The 19,966-nt window shown below is 40.4% G+C and overlaps 1 protein-coding gene across 2 annotated transcripts in view; it reads left to right on the forward strand.

Annotated features, from left to right (window-relative positions):
* The window catches only part of TNFSF13B (TNF superfamily member 13b), a 178,286-nt gene that overhangs the window by 75,913 nt on the left and 82,407 nt on the right, over nt 1–19,966 (forward strand). For both annotated transcript variants that reach the window (XM_085622903.1, XM_085622904.1), the window contains exons 4-5: nt 19,308–19,420; nt 19,515–19,665. In XM_085622903.1, coding sequence (XP_085479029.1) covers nt 19,308–19,420; nt 19,515–19,665 — 264 coding nt within the window. The remainder of the gene's footprint in view (nt 1–19,307; nt 19,421–19,514; nt 19,666–19,966) is intronic.

Here is a 19,966-nt window from a genome sequence, read left to right on the forward strand (position 1 = left end):
AATGAATGACTGCAATAAAAGTGAATGTAAATATTAATTCATAACATTATGCTTATTACATCACTATATCTTACCTTCTTTATTGAAGTAGATATGAAACTCATTGAAACAATTTTGCAGTTTTTTTATTATAATCAAAAAGTAAAATATTTTGAAACTTTAGATTTGCTTTCTGTAAAAGAGAAGAAAAAATTATGTTATTGCATATATTATAGTTTGAAGAACGCAACATTATTTTAGAATTACATAACATATTCAGTGTGCCTTTTTTGCTGTTTTCAAGATTCTATCGAATTTCACTTTACACAGTGATTTCAATCTTGATCATCATGTAACAGCGGGCAAAAAAATACAATCAGTAAGATTGTTAAAAAAAATAGTCTGTGTCAAAATATTTACAACAAAATCAACTATCTGTTAACCCCTTCAGTGCCCATGACGAGATGGTCTCGTCATGGGCCGCGGTTGCGCTGTGCCCATGACGAGACCATCTCGTCATGAACCCCGCCCGCTAATGAAATGCCCGGCACAGGGCGTGGAAAGGGCGGGGCACTGAAGAGGTTAATATTGTCAACAATAAACACTCTCATTTACATTGCATACAATACAAAGATCAAATATTTGAACTGCTTCTTCCAAAAACAATTTTCTAAATGCAATATCAAAAAACAGAAATGAAAATTCAAACAGAAATTGTTGACATCTTCCCAACAGGCCGAATGATGTTTCTGAAATCATTTGCATTGAAAATATCAAAAATAAACTAATTAATTGAACTTTACATCTTCCCAATAGGCTGAATGATGTTTTCAAAACTTTGGCACCAAAAATATCGGATATGAATTTGGTGATTCATTAGGCAACCGACATTTGAATTCCAAGTGGGCATCATTACAATGTGTTCATCCTTTATTACATTTTAAATACACAGTATAGTGTCCAGATGTTGTAGAATATCCACCGTGGAAAATATTAGCCACTGCTTTAAAAGTCCTTCCTGAAATCGACAGTTGACTTGCCACAAAAGTTTTAATTTTGTTTTCCAATTTTCTTCCATCTGCTCTACAACATTGTAGCATTACAATCCCATATTGTCCAAATCTTTCTATAAATAATGTTGATACCATTTCAGCTTTGCATATTTTTGATTAGCTGATTTTACTAATTTGCTAAAAGACACTGTTTTGCAATCTGATATTGTCAAATATGTGAATCGTTCAGTGTCTATTTTAGTGGTAGAAGAAAATGAACAGTGTTCACATTTATGATCCCATCTGTAACATAGTCCAAACAGATCAATTTGTATTCCTTCACCTTCCAATACTGCAAGCATAAACATAAGAAATTCTTGAGCATCTTGCTGTACAATAAGTGTAAATTCTGAAGAACCAGAACATATATCCAGAAGATGCCGGATGTCAGAAGCAGTTTGGATTTTAGTTTTATCGGTTGTCAATTTTTCAAAAATATAATGCAACAAAGAACAACATCTTATTTCTCCATTCTCCATTATTTGTTGATGAAGATTTTCTAGAAAAAATACGACGTTCACAATTACATTAGGATAGCAGTTGATACCTGAACTATTTCCTAACTGATATCCTACAATATCATCAACAGTGTCCATTTTCATTTTCTTTGGATCCTCAACATTCTTTTGATTTTTTTTCTTCTTTCCAACCTCACTACAGAGTTTCTCATATGTTTGCTTTGGACATACTACGTGCTGTTCATACAAGGGATATTCACCTAAGTTGGGAGCATACAGTCTTCTTAACCAATTATACTCTCTTGCACAATTTGCATCTGCACTAATCTTTCTCTCGTCAAAATCAATCAAATACAATCCAGATAATGTTCTTACTGGAGACAATGCAACATATGCCATGCCCTCTTTAAACACTATACTTCCAATGTTTACCAAAGCACTGTCTACACTTAAACCTTGAGATTTATGAAAGGTCACCGCATATGCTAAAGAAAGAGGAAACTGTTTTCTATGAACATGCAAGTCTTTAACAAGCAAAAAACGAACAGCAGAACGTCCAATCTGTTTTACCTCTTCAATCTGATCAAATTTAATCTTCAAAAATTCAATTCCATCTCTATTTGGATAATTAACAAAACCAACAACTTTCCCCATTGCTCCATTTACTAAACCTTTTTCCACATCCAAATTACGCCGTAAGTTTACCCGACAGTTTTCACATACATATAAATTATTTTCTAAACCAGCAGTCTTAGATACAATCCAATTTATTTTGATTTTAATTTTTCTTACAAAATAATAGTAATTCCTTCGTGTTCTATTTTATCAATGGCTTCCATTTTCATTATTTGTTGTTTTTGCAGCTTCAAAAGTTCTTGATTGAATGTAGAACACTCTTGCAGTGTTGGCATTAGGTAAATTATAGATTTATTTTCTCCAATTTGTTTCTATATTATTTCCGGAGCAAAGGTTTTATCTGGAAACAAGTTTGTAAGTAGCCAACTTTGCAAAGCTTCTTTACCATGTTTTGTCAATACACCAATTCTTATATCTTGAAGAATGCGTCCATAATGTTCATCACTTGCTTGTCGCATATTCTTAATAAGTTCTTTATATTCAAAATGAGACCAAATTTGACATTTTCATTACTTTCCAAGATTTCCTGGTTTCTTCATGCACAAGTGTTTTAAAAACTGGTTGCCCTTTTACAGGAGTAAGTTGCAGTAGGTTGCCAAATACAATCACATGTTTTCCTCCAAATAAGACTGTTTTTAAAATCTGCTGCATTCTTAAATGTACAAAGGCTTGAGACCATGCTCACCTCATCAATTATCAGAAGTTTCATTTTCTTTAGTACTCTTAAAACTTCATAACAAGCTTCTCCAGATAGCTTGGGATATTCCAACTTGTTTTCATGTTCAACTGGTAGCATCAGTAATGTAACGTAATCTCTTTAGTGTTGTGTACTACTGACCCAGTTGGAGCGGTTACAACACAAGATAAATGTGATTCAGTGGTTTTCTCTAGATAACTGGTCAAAACTTTAATTAAGAAACTTTTTCCTGTACCAGCTTGACCACTTATATACATTTGAATAGGTTTAAATGATGTGCAGTTGCATTCTTTTCTTTCATGAAGTAAACCATGGTCTATCTGTTGTGTAACTTGTTGATATATTTCTTTCTGTTCAATATTTAGTTGTTCTTCTAAGTTTCCCAACTCTATAATATCCTAATGAGCTTGATGCGTTGCCATTTCTACTTCACTCATGGTGATTGCTGCTTTATTCTCAAGAATTGGTTCTCCTAGTGTATCTTGACTCAGTGGAGCAGAACTTTGACTATCTTGAGTACTGTCTCCAGCAATTTCAGCTGCAATAGTAGCTTCTTGTTCAATCTCTTCATTCAACATTTGTAGATCATTTGGAAAAACTGTGCATTCAATGCTATCTTTACCTGCATTAAAAGAATCTTCATAGCCCTGAAAATCTCCAAGTAATTCCATTTCAGTACGCCAAGGCTTGAATAGTTGCAGAAGTGCTATATAGAACAATTCCCTTTTATCTGGAGTATCGCAACTGAGTTTCCTGTGATTAATGAGATTTCCTTTGGTATGTTTCACCAAACATCCATCACATCCAATGACTGCATATTTTTCTTCACTTATATTTTCTGATTGATTGATAGGCTTTATTTCGATACATAAAATATCTTAAAAGCAGTTCAACAGTTAAGGAAAACAACAAATAAAACACTTTCCCACAAAAAAAGAAAGTAAAAAACAATAACTTAGTAAATACAATTAATACAGTTAAAATCAGGTTTAAATTGATACGGAAAGCCTTTTTGCACGAATCAACCAAGTCCACTTTCAAAATTTAGACACACCACAAACCGCCAAAGTGGATGTGTTGGACAATAAAATGCGTAGGGCCACAGTGTGATAGCGAGTTCCCAACTGTCTACAAAGTGGTTTGAGCCAGCGCCTCCTGGGAGAGCAATAGTCAGGGCATTCAAAAAGAATATGTGCCACCGTCTCGACCCGCGTGGAACAGAGGGCACAAAAGGGGGAGGGCTGGGGGGACAAATTCCACCGGGATATCAGGTCACCTACGGGTAGAATCCCTACTCTAAATTTAAAATATAAAGCCCTATCAAATGGAATGGAAATCATGTCGAGATAGGGTTCGTAAGCTACCACGTCTTTAACCCTCAAAAAGGCTACAGTTGACTTACATAGGCGTGGATCGACAGAGAGTTTGGACGAAACCCAATCCCAATACAATTTCTTTAAAGTGGCTTTAGGAGGGGCAGATCGAGTAACCCAAGCTTCACCTAAGCCCAACTCCCCCAGAAGATGTTTAACGTCCCTCGACCATTTAATCCTATACCAGCCCCCCATTGACATCACCTCGGACAATCCCTCCGCATAGGAGGCTAATTCGGGCACCCTCCACAAGCGGGCCCACAGAAGCAGGGGGCAAAGTCGAGCTTGGTCCGCAATTGATCTGCAGCCTAGATCCAGCAACACTGGGACTGTGGGAGTGCTCAAAGGGAGAGGCATCAGATCTTTCAAGAATTTGCTCTCCGATTTTGCAAGTACGTCGAGATTACTTGTACCCCACAACTCCGCCCCATACAAGGCAGCACTAACCCCTCTAGCTTTATAAATCTCCACAGCTGGGGCAATAAATTGTTTTGTGGAAGAACGATGTTCCCTAAGCAACACAACACCCACCGTTTTGTGGTTAAGTATCATCTTGTGAATGTGCGGAGTCCAACTCATAGAGTCGCTAAGGCGGATTCCCAGGTAGTCAAACTCTGATACCCTCTCCAGGTGAGCAGAGTTCAAGACCGGGAGGCGCCCCAGTTTCCTAGGAGGATTCATGATAAAATATTTGGTCTTGTCAACATTGATCACCAATCCCCTAAGGGAACAGAACTCCTGGAAGCGGTTAAGAAGTTTTTGGAGGCCCTGGGGGGTCTTTGCAATGAGGAGGGTATCATCTGCAAAGAGCAGTGTGGGGATCCGAGTGCCCGCCAGGGAGGGTGCATCAGCAGGTTCTTGTGGCAGATACTCAACCACACCATTCACATAGAGAGAGAATAGGGTGGGAGCTAACACACATCCCTGGCGGACGCCCCTACTCACTGGAATTCTGTCAGTTTTCTCCCCGTTCTTACCCCACCGCACCTGCGCATAATTGCCTGTGTGTAGTTTTATCAGGAGTGATAGGATATAAGAAGGCACCCCCAAACCCTGCAAGACCCTCCACAGTTCCTCCCTAGGTATCAGGTCAAAGGCAGTCTTGAGGTCAATAAAGGCCAGATAAATACTGCCCTTGCCCAGCACCACCACCTTCCAATGCAGGAGCGCCAGTCTGAAGGCTTGCTCAATGGTCCCGGTTCCAGAGCGAAAACCAGCCTGGAAATCTGACAGGATCTTGTTATCATCCACCCATTGGAGGATCCTCCCCAGAATCACCTTCCCTGCCACCTTTTGGGATGAATCGATAAGGCTTATGGGCATATAGTTAGCGTGGTTGTCCCGACATCCCTTCTTGAATATCGGGACAACCTCCGCCCCTTTCCAGGATTCAGGTACAGATGCTTCCCCCACAATAGCATTCAGTAGAGTGGAAACCAACTTCCCCTATTGCTTGGGATTGGCATGTAACAAGTCACCGGGTATCCCGTCAGGCCCAGCAGCTTTTAGGGGGACCAGGGACTTAATTACGACCTCCACTTCTCTATCAGTAAAGGCATCGACCTCAGTGTCCCTTGCCTCGACCACCAGAGCAAAGGAGTCATTAAGGACCCCTCGGCAGGGGTATAAAGGGACAAGAAGTGGCTAAACCAATTCTGAGCTGGGATATTACAGGTCAGCAATGTGCCCACAGGCCTATTCCTGGTTCTTACCAAACTCCAAAATCCCCTAGCATTCCTGTCCAGGCTTGCAGCCAAGAGGTCCGCCCAGAATTTCTCCTCCCCCTCTCTTTTTGCTACCTTTAAGGTCTGGGAGTAATCTTTCCTTGCGAGCCTAATTGCAACCTGGGATTTAGATTTGACAGCCCCTACCAGCGCTTTTTTCTTGACTCTGCATTTTTTTGTAAACCAACCCTGCGTTTTGGGCAGCAACTTCCTGTTGTTAGCACGAGGAGCCATGCTAGGGAGAATAAACAGGTTGCTCAGCGCCCTAGTTAAGTCGCAGAAGGTCAGCTTGACCTCCTCTGGCGATCGGGTCAGCGACTCCAATTTGCACTGAGCTGCAGCCAGGAGTGCCCCTATATCTGCCACTTTCTCTTTGGACATGATAAGCTTAGCCCACTTCAGCCGTCTACCACAATTGGATGGGAAAACTTTGTGGGGGTTTGGAGCTATACAAGATAATAATCCCCCCTTATCAGTTAGCCACTGGGGAAAGGGGGCGAGTGAAAGGAGATTATGATCACTCTCAGTTGTCTGTATGATCTCCATATCCTTCAGGATGCTCCATAGGCTTACGTCAAGAAGAATATAATCTATTCTAGACGTATGATTCGGCCTATTATAAGTATGAGCTCCCACTAAGTCAGACTTTGACCTCCCATTAACAGCCCTAAGGTCAAATTCCATGTTGAGGGAATTAATCTGTACCGCCACTTGGGTCCACCTCTTGATAGGAGGCAGCGCTAGGGCAGGAATCCCCCTCCTGGAGTCCTCCTCACCACTTCCCAATGTATCGTCCAAGCCCAAAGGCTCGAACTTACAATTCAGGTCTCCTGCCACCAAGATGCGAGATTTATTGGGGCGCTGCCTGAGCAGATCTTCTAATAGGGATATTGGGGCCGATAGTATACCACCCTTCGTGCCTCTGGAATAGATGTTAAAGATGTCCAGGAGGAGGCCACCCCGTGCACCCTTTATAGTAATATTAAGGAGATCGGGAGAGTTGGTGGGGTGCTGAACCACCTGACAATCGAGAGCGACATCAACCCATATGAGGAGACCACCCGAAGGGTGTCCCTGCCCTAAAACAGGGGGGACAGCGGGAACAAAATATGTCGAATATCCTACCTTATGGCAGGGCTCCCTGCACCATGTTTCTTGAAAAATGGAAATAGAGTAACCCTCCACAAGGGCGTTCCAGTCTGGTAGTCCCAGCTTCTTCGAGATACCCGCAACGTTCCAGCTAAAAATCTTAAAGTCTGGACTCGCCACAGCCGGCTCCCTGCGGGGCTCGGTGTTTAGTGCCCCCTCCGTCAGATCTATAAAACTTAATCTACTGCCCCCACTTAGTCTTCCTGCGAGCGGGTTAATATCCTGTGATGGGTTAGTGGCTTCGTCTAACTGAGAGGGAAGAATGGCATTGCTTTCACCCAACTCGTTTGGCACAGGAACATCACCTGGGCTTAGGACCCTGATGGCCACCCTATGGCAAGTGTCGGTTCAATATCCCGATGGCCCCCCATAAGACCCGGGCCAGACTGCCGGATGGAATAATTGAGGGATGACAGGATTCTCGGGATAAATAGGGTTATTGCTCCAACCCCCGCCAAAATGTAAACCATTATAATTTGCTGCAGTCCTAGGGTAAAAATAGGTTAAATCTACTACACCAATGCTTGCCCTCCCAATTACATACTTTTGATTGCAAATAGTTTGAGCAACCCTATTGTCTTTAAAGTTTACCACCACACAATCTCCTTCTAGGTGCTTACGACCATAACCTACCCACCCTACCCTTCTCACTCCTAGGATCAACCCATCTAGACCCCTAGGAAGAGGTCTATTGGTCTTTAACCAGTGCATGGTTTTATTTTTGAAAGCCTGGTGGGATTCATAATGATCATCCTTCAAAGTGGGTACGTTAATAAGTATGGCGACATACGGGTGGCACTCGGGGGGCAAATTCACCGGTGGAGAAGTTGGAGCCATTTTGGGGGAAGATTCTTCTGGCTGGGTTTCTCTGGGGAGGTTAGTACAAGTTCTGGTCGAATGGGCTTGATCGAGACCATTGCCTTTGGCAATCCCATTCGAGGTTCCCTTATATTTTAGAGGTCCCTTCCTACCCGGCAGCTCAGCCCGGATAGGCTTCTTTACCGGGACTTTAAGAGGCTTACGTACACTCGGTTGTGCTAGGCCTAATTGACTAGTACTACCTGAGGTATCCGCAACCTGTGCAGCAGGTGCATTAGCCACAGCCAACATATTTACAGTGTTTGCTGTATTAGAGGCGGTAGGTGTGGCCAGTGTGGATGCAGGGAACATCCGGGTGCCACTATCCCCTCCCTGTCCATCCTCCCTGATTTTAGAGTGCAGTTTGATAAGGGTTTTTAGAGAGAAGAAATTATCCAAGGTTGCCTGTTCGAATCTATCCAACCTCTCTCCCAACCCTTTTATTCTCTCTACAATCGGGGACAAAAATGTTATCATCAGATCTTCAAATTGTGTAATTGTTACAGAGTCATTAGTTGGAGCTAAATTACAGTCTGCTGTTGGATCTACACATGCTTCCTCAATCATATAACCTGAGTGATCACCCCCCTTTTCCATCACGGGGCTTTTCGTGCCCAACCCCTCACCCGCTTTAATTCCTATTCCCCTGGCACCATACTTCCTTGGTCTCTTATAAAGTTTTGGGAAGCTGCCTTTACGTGGGCTAGCAATCCTTTTCCTTTTAGTATGAGTTACATTCTTGGATACCGTCAGTGGTAAGACATGTGGCTGAGGGATATTAACTTGGATAGTAGGAATGATAGGGCGGGTTGTAAGGACAGGGAATTCACTGGAGCATGGGTCAAAACTGCTACTATCAACAGGAGGGGGAATAGATAAGGCTGCCAAGCTCTCCAATCTATCTATACTGGCCCTCAGAGATGCAACCCGTAAATGCTCCAGTGGAGGGGATGTAATTGAGAGGGGATCTAAACTACATACAGGCGAGGTAACAAGCGCCAGGTAACCCAATGAGGACCGTTTCGACGGAAGAAGTTCTTGGGAGAGACGCCGCTCTGTTATCACAATCTCCTTCTCTATGACAGCAGCTATCCGTGTAATGAACTGATCCATAGTGCCTATAATACAGCTGGCTCCACCCTCTCCTCCTCTCCTGAGGCTCTTCCCTGAACGGGTGGACATTAACACAGGCTATAGTGGTAACCAGATGTTTAATAATAATAATAAACCCCTATATGTCTAAAGATACAAGTGTTGTTGTCAGGGGGGTGGCCCGACCCGGCCCTGGACAGCCCCGGACTGCCACAGACTGCCCGCCCTTTGCCCGGGCTTCGCTCCGAGCGCGACCCGCGTTCGCGCACGTGGGCGTGATTAAGTACGTATACGCTGGGGGCGTGGCTTGCAGGGAGAGCGGGCCAGGTGTCAGCTATTGGCCAGGCAGGGACTCCTGGGAGATGGAGTCCCTGCAGTAACGCTCGCAGCCCTGCTGTACTGCCACAGACCTCCCCAGCTGCCGTAGAAACTACAGGTACTCTGCTTGTTTTTTCTGTGAAGCGGGACCCGCGAAGCGGGTCCGGCGAACAGTGATGACAAATACAGCAATTAGGTCCAGGCACAATATTCCTTGAGATGAGGGTCCACTTGCCCAGGGTCCGAGTAAAAGCACACAGGGTCCTACCAGCACCGGGTAAAGAAGGTGTTCTTAAATGCAGCCGGTACGCTGGGGGCGTGGCTTGCAGGGAGAGCGGGCCAGGTGTCAGCTATTGGCCAGGCAGGGACTCCTGGGAGATGGAGTCCCTGCAGTAACGCTCGCAGCCCTGCTGTACTGCCACAGACCTCCCCAGCTGCCGTAGAAACTACAGGTACTCCGCTGGTTTTTTCCGTGAAGCGAGACCCGCGAAGCGGGTCCGGCGAACAGTGATGACAAATACAGCAATTAGGTCCAGGCACAAGATTCCTTGAGATGAGGGTCCACTTGCCCAGGGTCCGAGTAAAAGCACAGAGGGTCTTATATTTTCTCTTAAAGCTGTAATATTGCAGTACTTCATAGAGACATATGTTTTCAAGATGTGGACTTCTTTTAGGATAGTACGTATCCAACATGTTTGTTTTAACAATATCTGTACTTTAAGGTTCATTTAATGCTAAGTATTCAATTTCTTGTACATATTTCAATACTCGATTTTGTGTTGCAGCAAGACCTAGCCTTACCCAAATAATTCCTCTTGACTTTGAATATAAACCTGCAGATGTCAACCGATCCGAACTTTCGTATGATGCAATCTCTCGATGGGAAAGCATCTTCAAACTAAAGCTGTACAATTTGTTACTAAGAATCTTCTCTTGTGCAATTTCTTACCACATTTCTTTCAACTCAGTCTTTTCAGATTTTGTTATGTATGACTTAACATAGCGAGCAACAGCAATCGAATTATCTGCAACATACTGGATATCCCTATTTGCATTCCACATTGTCAAAATTACTGGATTGTAATCATTAATATACTTTGAATGTTTACTTCTTTTTATATTGTAAGCATTTTTGGGAGATTTCAGAGTTATAGTATGCCTCACTGCTGACATGAAACTGTTGACTCTTCCTTTGGAAATCACTGAACGTGGGAATCCAAAACGATATTTTGTATAAAATATTTCCTTTGACTTGTATTTCCATCGACAATATTTTCCACATCGATGAGCTTGAAACATTTAAACTTGTTGTCTTAAAGTATTTTCTTCTCCTGTTTTTGGAATACCCCATGTAACATAGTCTTCAATGAAAGATAAAACAGTCTCATCAGAATCAGTTTCAAATTTAGATGCATCCTTGATCCATAAAAGCATATGTATATGAGGAGCACATCTAGCTTGGTACTCCTTTCTCGAAAATAAATCAATAACTTCTCCAAGATGTGGGTTCTTTTTATTGCAGATAAAAGACATCATAGCTTGAAACCTATGATTAAAATATCTGCACACATTTACAGGATCCAAGGAACACAGTTCTCCAGGTGTTTTGAATTCAATGTTTTTAATATTTGAATTTGCTTCTCAAAGAAATTTAAGTGAATCGTCCCATGTGTATTCAGCACAGCTTAGCGTAACAAACCATGTAGGTGTTCCTAAATTCCTTAACATATATTTCTCCATGACAGCGATACCAATAATCATTAGTATCATGCTGATACACCATCAAATTAATCAATTGAGATTCTAAACGATCGTCTCTCTGTTGTACTTTGTCCATGAATTCCTTTGCAGAAACATGTTGAAGATGAAGTCCTGTTTTTAATATGTGGCTCATTGCATATGAAAGTCCAGACAAGTCACTTTCAAACAAAAGATGAAATATATATGGAATACATTGTCGAAGTCTTGGATCTTCGGGCTATAATCTTGTTGTACGATATTCTGAAGCTGGAATCTGCGCGGGTCGTTCATCATATCGTCCACCTTTTCCAGTGGGGAAGAGCTATAGAAAACAACGGGCTTCTAAACTTCTTTTCCAAACACTTATAGGAGTTCCCTTTGCTTTCTTCATTTGGAATAATTCAATAGTATTTCTAATCACTTCCTTTGAATGTGAAAGATGTACACTATAATGTTCATAAATTTCTTCACTCCTGGAGATGTCCACTTTTTCAATTTGGCCACTTGAAATTTCGCTATCATCTCCTAAAACTATTTCTTCTTCTTCCACATATACATTTTTGTAATAAAGATAGGTTTTTATGAGATATAACGTAGCCTTTTAAACTTTGGTGACATCTACTAACTGTTGCCATATTTTTCGACTCTTTGTTGGAACACCATTAACTAGAATAACTACAGGTTCAGTTTCCTCCCTCTCTACACCAATAGTTTAAATATGTTTCTTTAAATCAAAAGGCAAATATTCAACTCTTCCTTTTAAGCCTCTTTGTAAATCTGATGGAGGCAGCTTACCTATTTTAAGCTCCATACGAACAATAGCCTGAAATGGGTGCACAGATTGAATCTGAATGGATTCATACGTATTTAAATCTACCGGTTCTGCAGGATTAGCTACCAACTCTAGGTCATTATGTACAGCTCTAGCTGGAATTTTGTTCTCTTCTAATTTGTTGTAACAATATTTACAAATACGTTGATCAATACTCAACTCAAAAACACCTTCAATAAACAAATATGTACTCAGGGTCCCTCCGCCATCTGCATGCCCATTTCCCCCTGCCACATCAGGATGGCAGGGGGGAATCGTCCTGCAAGCGTGGCGGGCGCAAAGCCTGCTCGCCAAACTTCTGCCACAGGCAATCGTAGCGGTTGCCTGGCAGAGCGGATAAGGCAGAGGATATGGGGGCAGTGCCTTGAAGGCACGGCCCGCCAGATCACAATGCTGGGGTCAGCCATCCTTTCCATGGGCGTGGAACCGCCATGGAAAGGCTGGCGAAGGCTGGACTAAAGTCCGCCCGCCATCGTAATCGGCCCCTAAATTCCTCCCACTTATCATTGTTTTATTTTTCACTTTTTAAATACAGATCAACATTCCTAGTTTGATTTCTATAGTGAGTACGTCGACAACAAATACAAACATAGTTTGGTTTTTCACAACAAATTACCTTAAACTTTGTAATTTCTTCTACAAACTTCTCAGTAGTGCTATCTTCCACCTCCTCTTCAATAACTACACTTATCAAACTCTCACTTTGTTTACACTCTTCTCCAGTACTGAAGAAACAAAACTCAATATCATCACAAACTTTTTTTACATCCGATACTGTCCCATGTAAAAGAGCAGTGTTTATTTCACTCAAAAATAGTGCAGGACTTTTTACATAGTACAATCTTCTTACTAACTTCCGCATTGCAGAGTGATGTAATGCTAACATTCTCAAATGATGAAAAAGACTTTGACACACTTTTCTAGAAAGACAAGCCAGAGAATGACCTTGTAAACCAGTATTTCTTTTCACTTTACAAGGATCTAGTCCTTGCAACATCTTAATCTTTTGTTTAATACTTTTTTAGTATGCTCTCGTATGACATTTCGTAAAATAGCATAGACTCCTTTCGTATACTACAAATACTACTACAATCCCATGTATACACTGGGGCTTGAGAACATCTCTCTTGAACTTCTTCAGCTATCACTTCTTCCACATTTCTAGGAACCATCTTTTCTTTTTCAATTGCATAACCGTTCCTCACATAATAGGCACGACCACTGGTATCAACTGCGTGAACTAATGTATTGTTTTGAAAATAGCTCTCTTCATTGAAAAAAGGTTCTGAACTAGAACTGTGCTTCCATTCACCCTATTGTTTTTTTGCTAAAGTTAGTTCTGTTAATTTGTCTTTTCTTTTAACTTTTTGTCTTTCACAGAATGCATTGGTTTATCTAATGTTCGCAATCTCTTTAAAACTAAAATGAACAATCTTCTTTTCAATTCAAAAGCCTTTTCGACTATACTTTCAATCTGTTTTTTCTGCAGATCTTCTTTTATATTTCTTGCCATGTTTCATTAACTTTTGTAGTACTCTACTTACATACGTTTCCTTATATCATGATATTGTTTCATCCTTCTTTCAACATAGATTGTTTTATCAGAATGTGATTTGCCATTAATTTGTCCTTTTTTCAATTCATTCTTCTTCATTCTAGAACTATCCTTTCTATTTTCTGCATTTTGAAAACCCTTTCCAGTCCTTGAAAGTCTTTTAATAAATTATTTTGTCCTCTTTCTGCAAGACTTTTTATTTTTTGCCACATGTTGTAGTTCATCCAACTCCTGCTTTGTTCTTTTCTTTAAATAGTACTGTTTCTTTTCTTGTTATCTCTTTTCCATTGTTTTCCTCTTGTTAAATTATTCTTATTAATAATGAAGAATATCTGTAAAAAAAAGAATGTTTAAAATAATTTAATATTATTTAAATAATTTTATAGAAATATGCACATATGGTTTTCGGAATATGGTCACAATTACACACGAGCTACAAAATAAGTGAAGAGGAGTACAGAAAAAACAAATGCAGCAGTAATGTCTGAATGATTACAGCACTCAATATCTAGTGCCTGCATCATTGTAAGTCTGCATGACAACTACTTTGGTATTTTTATAATTGCATGAGAGGGGTGCAGAAATTTGCAAAAGAGATGGAAAAAGAAGCAACAGTAGTATAAAAGAAGCAACAGAGGTGAAAAACAGGCAAATGAGGTACAGAAAGAGGCAAGAGAACTGCAGAAGGCGCGCTCAGTGCATATATTTTTTTAAAATTTTAAATTTAGAATTCCCTTTGAGACTGCTCCATGTCAGCCTGGGGCTAACAGTGTGCTCACTCTGCCCCTGTATATGTTTTTCAGGGTTCCCTGAGTCCTGTAATGGCTGCCACTGCATTTTCTTTCAATATTGCAATACCAATAAGATCCTTTTGAATGCAAAGACTCTTTCTGCAGGTCTGAACTGGCTGACAGGAGGAAACGCTCTCTTGGCCAATAGGTTTTGTTTTTTATTTTTATTTTATGATCCAATGGTATCCATGGATCTTCAGCTGTCAATATATCTCTAACTTTTTCTAAGGGTTAAGCTCTTCATGCCGCGCTTGAGTATCTCTTTATAGACTAGTTTCTCAAAAACCACTGTACAGATTTACACAAACCCAGAAAAGCACAATCGTACAAAAAACCTCTACCTTTGTGTCAAGATTTGTATAATTCTACTCAGCCATTTTATTTGTGTGACCAAAGCATGCTATGACAATATAGAGGGGAAATTGCATTTTGGGACCCTCTGTTTTTCTTGGCCCCTGCTTGACAGATCTTCACAAAATGCCATAAAGAACTCAAAGTGGATGAACATTTTTGGGGAAATTATTATACTGGTTCTTTGAAACTAAAAAAATCGTTTCCTCTGGAAAATCTGATTCACCCATAACTACACAGGTGCTATCCACACCAGTATAATGCATATCTAGAAATGTATATATATTTGCATATAACTTTGATTGACAGACATTTAGCATGTTCAGCTCACTATTAATGTATTAAAAATGGTGCTGGTTCATCTGGGGTGGGGTCATATTTACATGCAGGTCTAAAACGAGTACATTTTACTATTAACTGTCTTATTGTTTCACAAATCAGCTTGAAATTTGGTAAACCTTTAATATGTTTATCTTACTCTTTGTATATGAATTTTCATGAATATCAATCAACAGGGACACAGTTCTGGCAGGGGGTGAGTGGGTGTAATTTGCTGAAACCTCAAACTGCCAACCCTGGATGTGCACAGCCTTCAAACATGCGTAGCACAGGTTGACGCTAGAGCCTGACTTGTATCCTGAATAAGAATTTTACTTGTGGACTCTGTTTTAATATGCGTGCAGACAAATTGTTGGTACTGTGGACTCAAAATGGACAACAGGAACTAAAAGATTGTTTGTTGAGTGGGGGCACTTGATTTTAAATTTAGGTCCAAGGAAAGTCTTCAAAACTGGCTTCGAGAGCTTTCTGCACACTTATCCTTCCCTTCAAATCCACTCACACATTATTTTCCTGCTATTTTCTTGAAAATTGTCGAATGGATTTACTCCAAACCAAGCAACAACACTTACCTGAGTAAATCTTTAGGTTCATTTTAAGTTTGCTATATTTTCCTTCAGGGTTGCTTTTTGTAGCTGGGAGCAAACTTTCCTAAGGGAGTTAATATGGGAACTTTTTTGACTACCCCTTTAAATGTTCCCACCACCGAAAGGGTTTGCATGAAACTCAAAATATCACAAGTAAGCTAAATTTGCCAAATGCTGTGCAGATCTGTAAAACATTGCCAAAGTAAATAAAAAATCAACACTTTGTGACTCTCCCTTTTTTTAAAGTGCTGCCCTTTAGTGAAGGTGAATTTGCACAAGTTTAAAAATATATATATAGTGAGCTAAACATGCTAAGGATCTGTCAAATGTTCTGTAAATTAATCAAAAAGCACAAACATTTTCACCATTGAATGCTAATTTTATTTTGAAAAACAACTGAATTGATTTACACCAATCCAATCAAAGCACAATCATTGACTAAACTTTGTGCAACTTTAGTGTAGTTCCTTTCAGCCATTTTTTCTCTATTGAAGAGCAAAACAGCCTATGGTAATAAAAATTGGAAATCACACTTTTAGGACATCCCTTTTTCTTATCCCCCGCTTTACAGGTCTGCATAAAACTTGCTACGAAGGACCCAAATTGATTGAACCTCTTTGGGGGGAATTTTCCTGCAGATTGTTCAAATGGATCCAAAGTTATTAAGAAAATGAAAAATACCTTTCCTATGGATACTCTTACACAACCACATCTATACTAGCACTATCACCACCAGTGAAGCGGTTAGGAATGTTACGATTAAGAACAAGAATATTTTTTTAAACACTATTGTAAGAAATTGGGGGGCTGATTCACAGAACTAATCTGAGACAAAATTCTAAACTTACTACTTTTGGTATTCACAGAAGGCACTTACGATTTTTGGTATTCACAGAATGCACTTACGACTCCTAACTTTAAGTCCGCACTCGGGCTGGAATTTCTGCCCTGTACTCACCGAACTCTCTGCACCCGTAGCGTACTCTCTACAACAGGACCGTACTCTCCGGCTGGGTCGTACTCTCCGGCTAGAGCCGTAATATCCGCCCGGGGCCGGATAAAGTGTAATGAATGGGCTGGATTGCAATTTGTACAAAAGGGAACATTAGGAATGTGTGATAAATGGTAGAGGAAGTCATGAAAAACAGTTTGGGCAGGAAAAAGGGTACGGCCAGACACTATATCATAACCCAGAAAAGTTTTCTCATTTGCATAATGGTACCTAGATGCAATTAGAGGGTGCCCACAGTGGAGTGTCGGCCACTTACAGGAACCAGCTTATAATCATTCTGTGGTTTTACATTGGGACTTATTTTTAAAAACAGAAGTCCAAAATATTCAGTGGGGCAAGGCAGTAGGCTGTCGCTGAGGATGACGCCATGAGGTCGGCTACCTATCAGATGCAGTCCCAGTGAAGCCATTGGTTTTTGATAGGAGTGGGAGAAAACTACATTTCATTCCCATAGAAGGTCCTTCGCCGGCCAGCTACTTCTGGCACTATCACCCTGTCAAGATTCCTATATTGGCACTTCGCCAATTTTTCCGAGCTGGGAATCCTTCAGTGGCAAGGTTGCAGGCTGTAGCCAAAGAGGGTTCTATGAAGCCAGATACTTTCTCCACAAGGTCCTTTTGAATCAGATTTGCTGCCGCAGAGAAGCTCCAAACAAGAGAAACCTGAATCTTCTACCCAGCAACAATGCATCTTGGTTAGATCGACTTGACAGGTTTGTCCTCTGGAAGTCTTGAAGTTGAAAATGTTTCTTAGTCCCATATTTTCAGGCATACTAGGAGACGTCCAGCTAGACGCAACCAAAAGTTCCAAAACCTCAGGAACAGCTCTGAGAAGTCTTGACTCACTCCACCAGCAGCCAACTGCTAGGTCCAGGACATGTCCCATTGGGACTGGTCAGTTGGGCAATTTTTACAAAGGACTCTTGTAGCTTGTAGCATCCCTGTAGCTTGAACAGTAGGGAAGCCTTATGACCCTTGGAGTCCACTTGTTTGTCAAAGGAATAACAAGGAGCAGATCCAGTCCTTCAGGGCTCCTCCAGGTCACACACAGCAGGTCCAGCCTTCTTCTGTTCTTCCTCATGTCAAGAAAGTGTTCTGAAGAGGGTACCATCAAATGCCACCTTTATGCCTGGCACTAGTCTGTGGTTGGGGGTGACACCTGGCCCCTCCTTAACCAATGGGATAGAAGTTACCATGAGTAACCCCATCCACCTTTGCCGTAGTTCCTGTCTGCTCTACTTCAAACTGTCTCACTGTGCCCCTCTCTGTCTGAATCCAAGACTGTGAAACCATTATCCCCTTATGCATAGTCTATATGCCTTCTCAGAGGTGGACGAGCCAGGGTAATGAGTTGACCTGGTTCTCTATTCACTCCAAGTGAATTGAATTAAGTTCAAGGCACATCCCAAATGGTCATCCTGCCAGAGGAGCAAAACACCTCCCCATACAAGGCCTTTGTCTTTGCTCTAGGAACAGTTTTCACACCTCATCAGGGCTTGAGTAATCAGAGGGCTGCAGCTAGAGACTCCAGAGGCTTTAGGCAGGGAAAAGGTAGCTTTCTAAAAGTTAGGTTTCCTTAATATTTGTCAGAAATTTTACTTTTTATGGTTTCTACTACACCCCAAAAGTTAACACTGTTTTTCATTTTCTTTTATTTTGTTTTCAATGAAGCATATTTTGACTATAGCTCTTAATTCCTACATCCAAATTGGTTAGGAACAGTAAGATTCGGTATTTCCTAAATATGGAGTTATTTTTGTGTTGTTTTACTTGTACTACATGTATTTTTCTCAGACGAGCCTTGCTTTGTGAGCTAAGCTACCAAGAGCATACAGAAACCAGATTACCTATTAGAAGTCAGATTTTTCTGGCTTAGTGGTAGCTGAGAGTATGGTGTCTCTCCTATAGCTTAACACTCAGATTTCCTGTATTTAATATCTAACAGTATTCATCTATATTGTTTGTGGCTGCCACTCATCAAATGCTCTTCAGTGCTGGACAAAAAAATGAGCATCACTTTGCTAGTACATTATGTGAAAATATTATTAGCACTGGGAAATGTCATTAAAATCATACGTCAGAAATGTTCTTTTAAAAGAAATGAATTAGGAAAAACGTCTGTTGGGTAGAGTAATCCCAATGGGTAAGCTTTTGCTTTATCTTGTTATCAAGGAAATAAACCTTTTCTCCCATCGCATACTTAAATTGTACTGCACGTTCGTTGTAAGAAGGTCTTGGAGTATGGTGCAAGAATATCTTAACCCAAATTTTGTCTGACAGAAATATTGCGTCCTAAATATAGTTTTCAAAAGTATAGCACCATTTGACTCAGTAACAGAGATACACCAATGGAACAAACCTTTTGTAAACAAAATTTAGAACGTAAATTATTGTCAAACTATATTTTTGTAATTATACTCTAACATACACCCAATCTGCTTTTTATTGATAAACCATACAGAGGACTAAAGCTATAATTTCTGCAATAAATTATCTCAAAATCCCACTCTTACATCCTTAAAAATATCATGGGTAACCAGTGCATGTAGTGCACTGGTCATCACACAGGTAGGGGTTTTCTGGCTTGATTAGACTATGGGGATCAAGCCATCTCCCAACATGTGTTATGAAGATGCATTGCCCCAACACAGCGGTACTGTGATATTTCACATTTTGTTCTACTGATATGCAAAGTTTTACTTTGGCAGTGTTTTCTCCACTACACCAAATATGTATCTTCTTATTGAGTGTTTGTTCTCCTTTAGGTACCTCAAGCACTGTCCCTTGGATCCTTAGCTTCAAAAGAGGAGAAGCCCTTGAAGAACGGAAAAATAATATATTAGTGAAAGAAACAGGTTACTTCTTTATTTATGGCCAGGTAAGACTATAGTTCAGGCCAAACACATATATAATAAGGACCTTACTTTCAGATATGGATGCACTAATAACATTCCTGTTTCTATGCCCTTTAGGTTTGGTATCAGGACACAAGGTTTGCAATGGGACATCTGATACAGAGGAGAAAGGCTCATGTAGTTGGTGATGATCCCAGTTTGGTGACATTATTCCGTTGTATTCAAAACATGCCCAAATATCAGCCCAACAATTCCTGTTACACAGCTGGTAAATATCTTATTATATTTTTCTATCTATTATTTGGCACTTCTATTATTATTAATTTGTACATTGCTCATCATAACATTCAACATTTGCAAGGCTATATTTTACAAAAAATTGACCTATAATGATTTTTAATGAAACTTTTTTTTGCATTTTTGAATTTGTTGTGTACTTGCAAAAACTCCCCCTCTGCAGTTCACGTTACATTTTGGATAGAGATGTTTATTATTTATTATTAACACTCATTAGTCTTCAAAGGGGTGTCCTAATCAGCAATTTTTAAATTTTTATTCCTCAGAAATTT

The sequence above is a fragment of the Triturus cristatus genome, chromosome 8, assembly GCF_964204655.1.
Source record: "Triturus cristatus chromosome 8, aTriCri1.1, whole genome shotgun sequence".
NCBI lineage: Eukaryota > Metazoa > Chordata > Amphibia > Caudata > Salamandridae > Triturus > Triturus cristatus.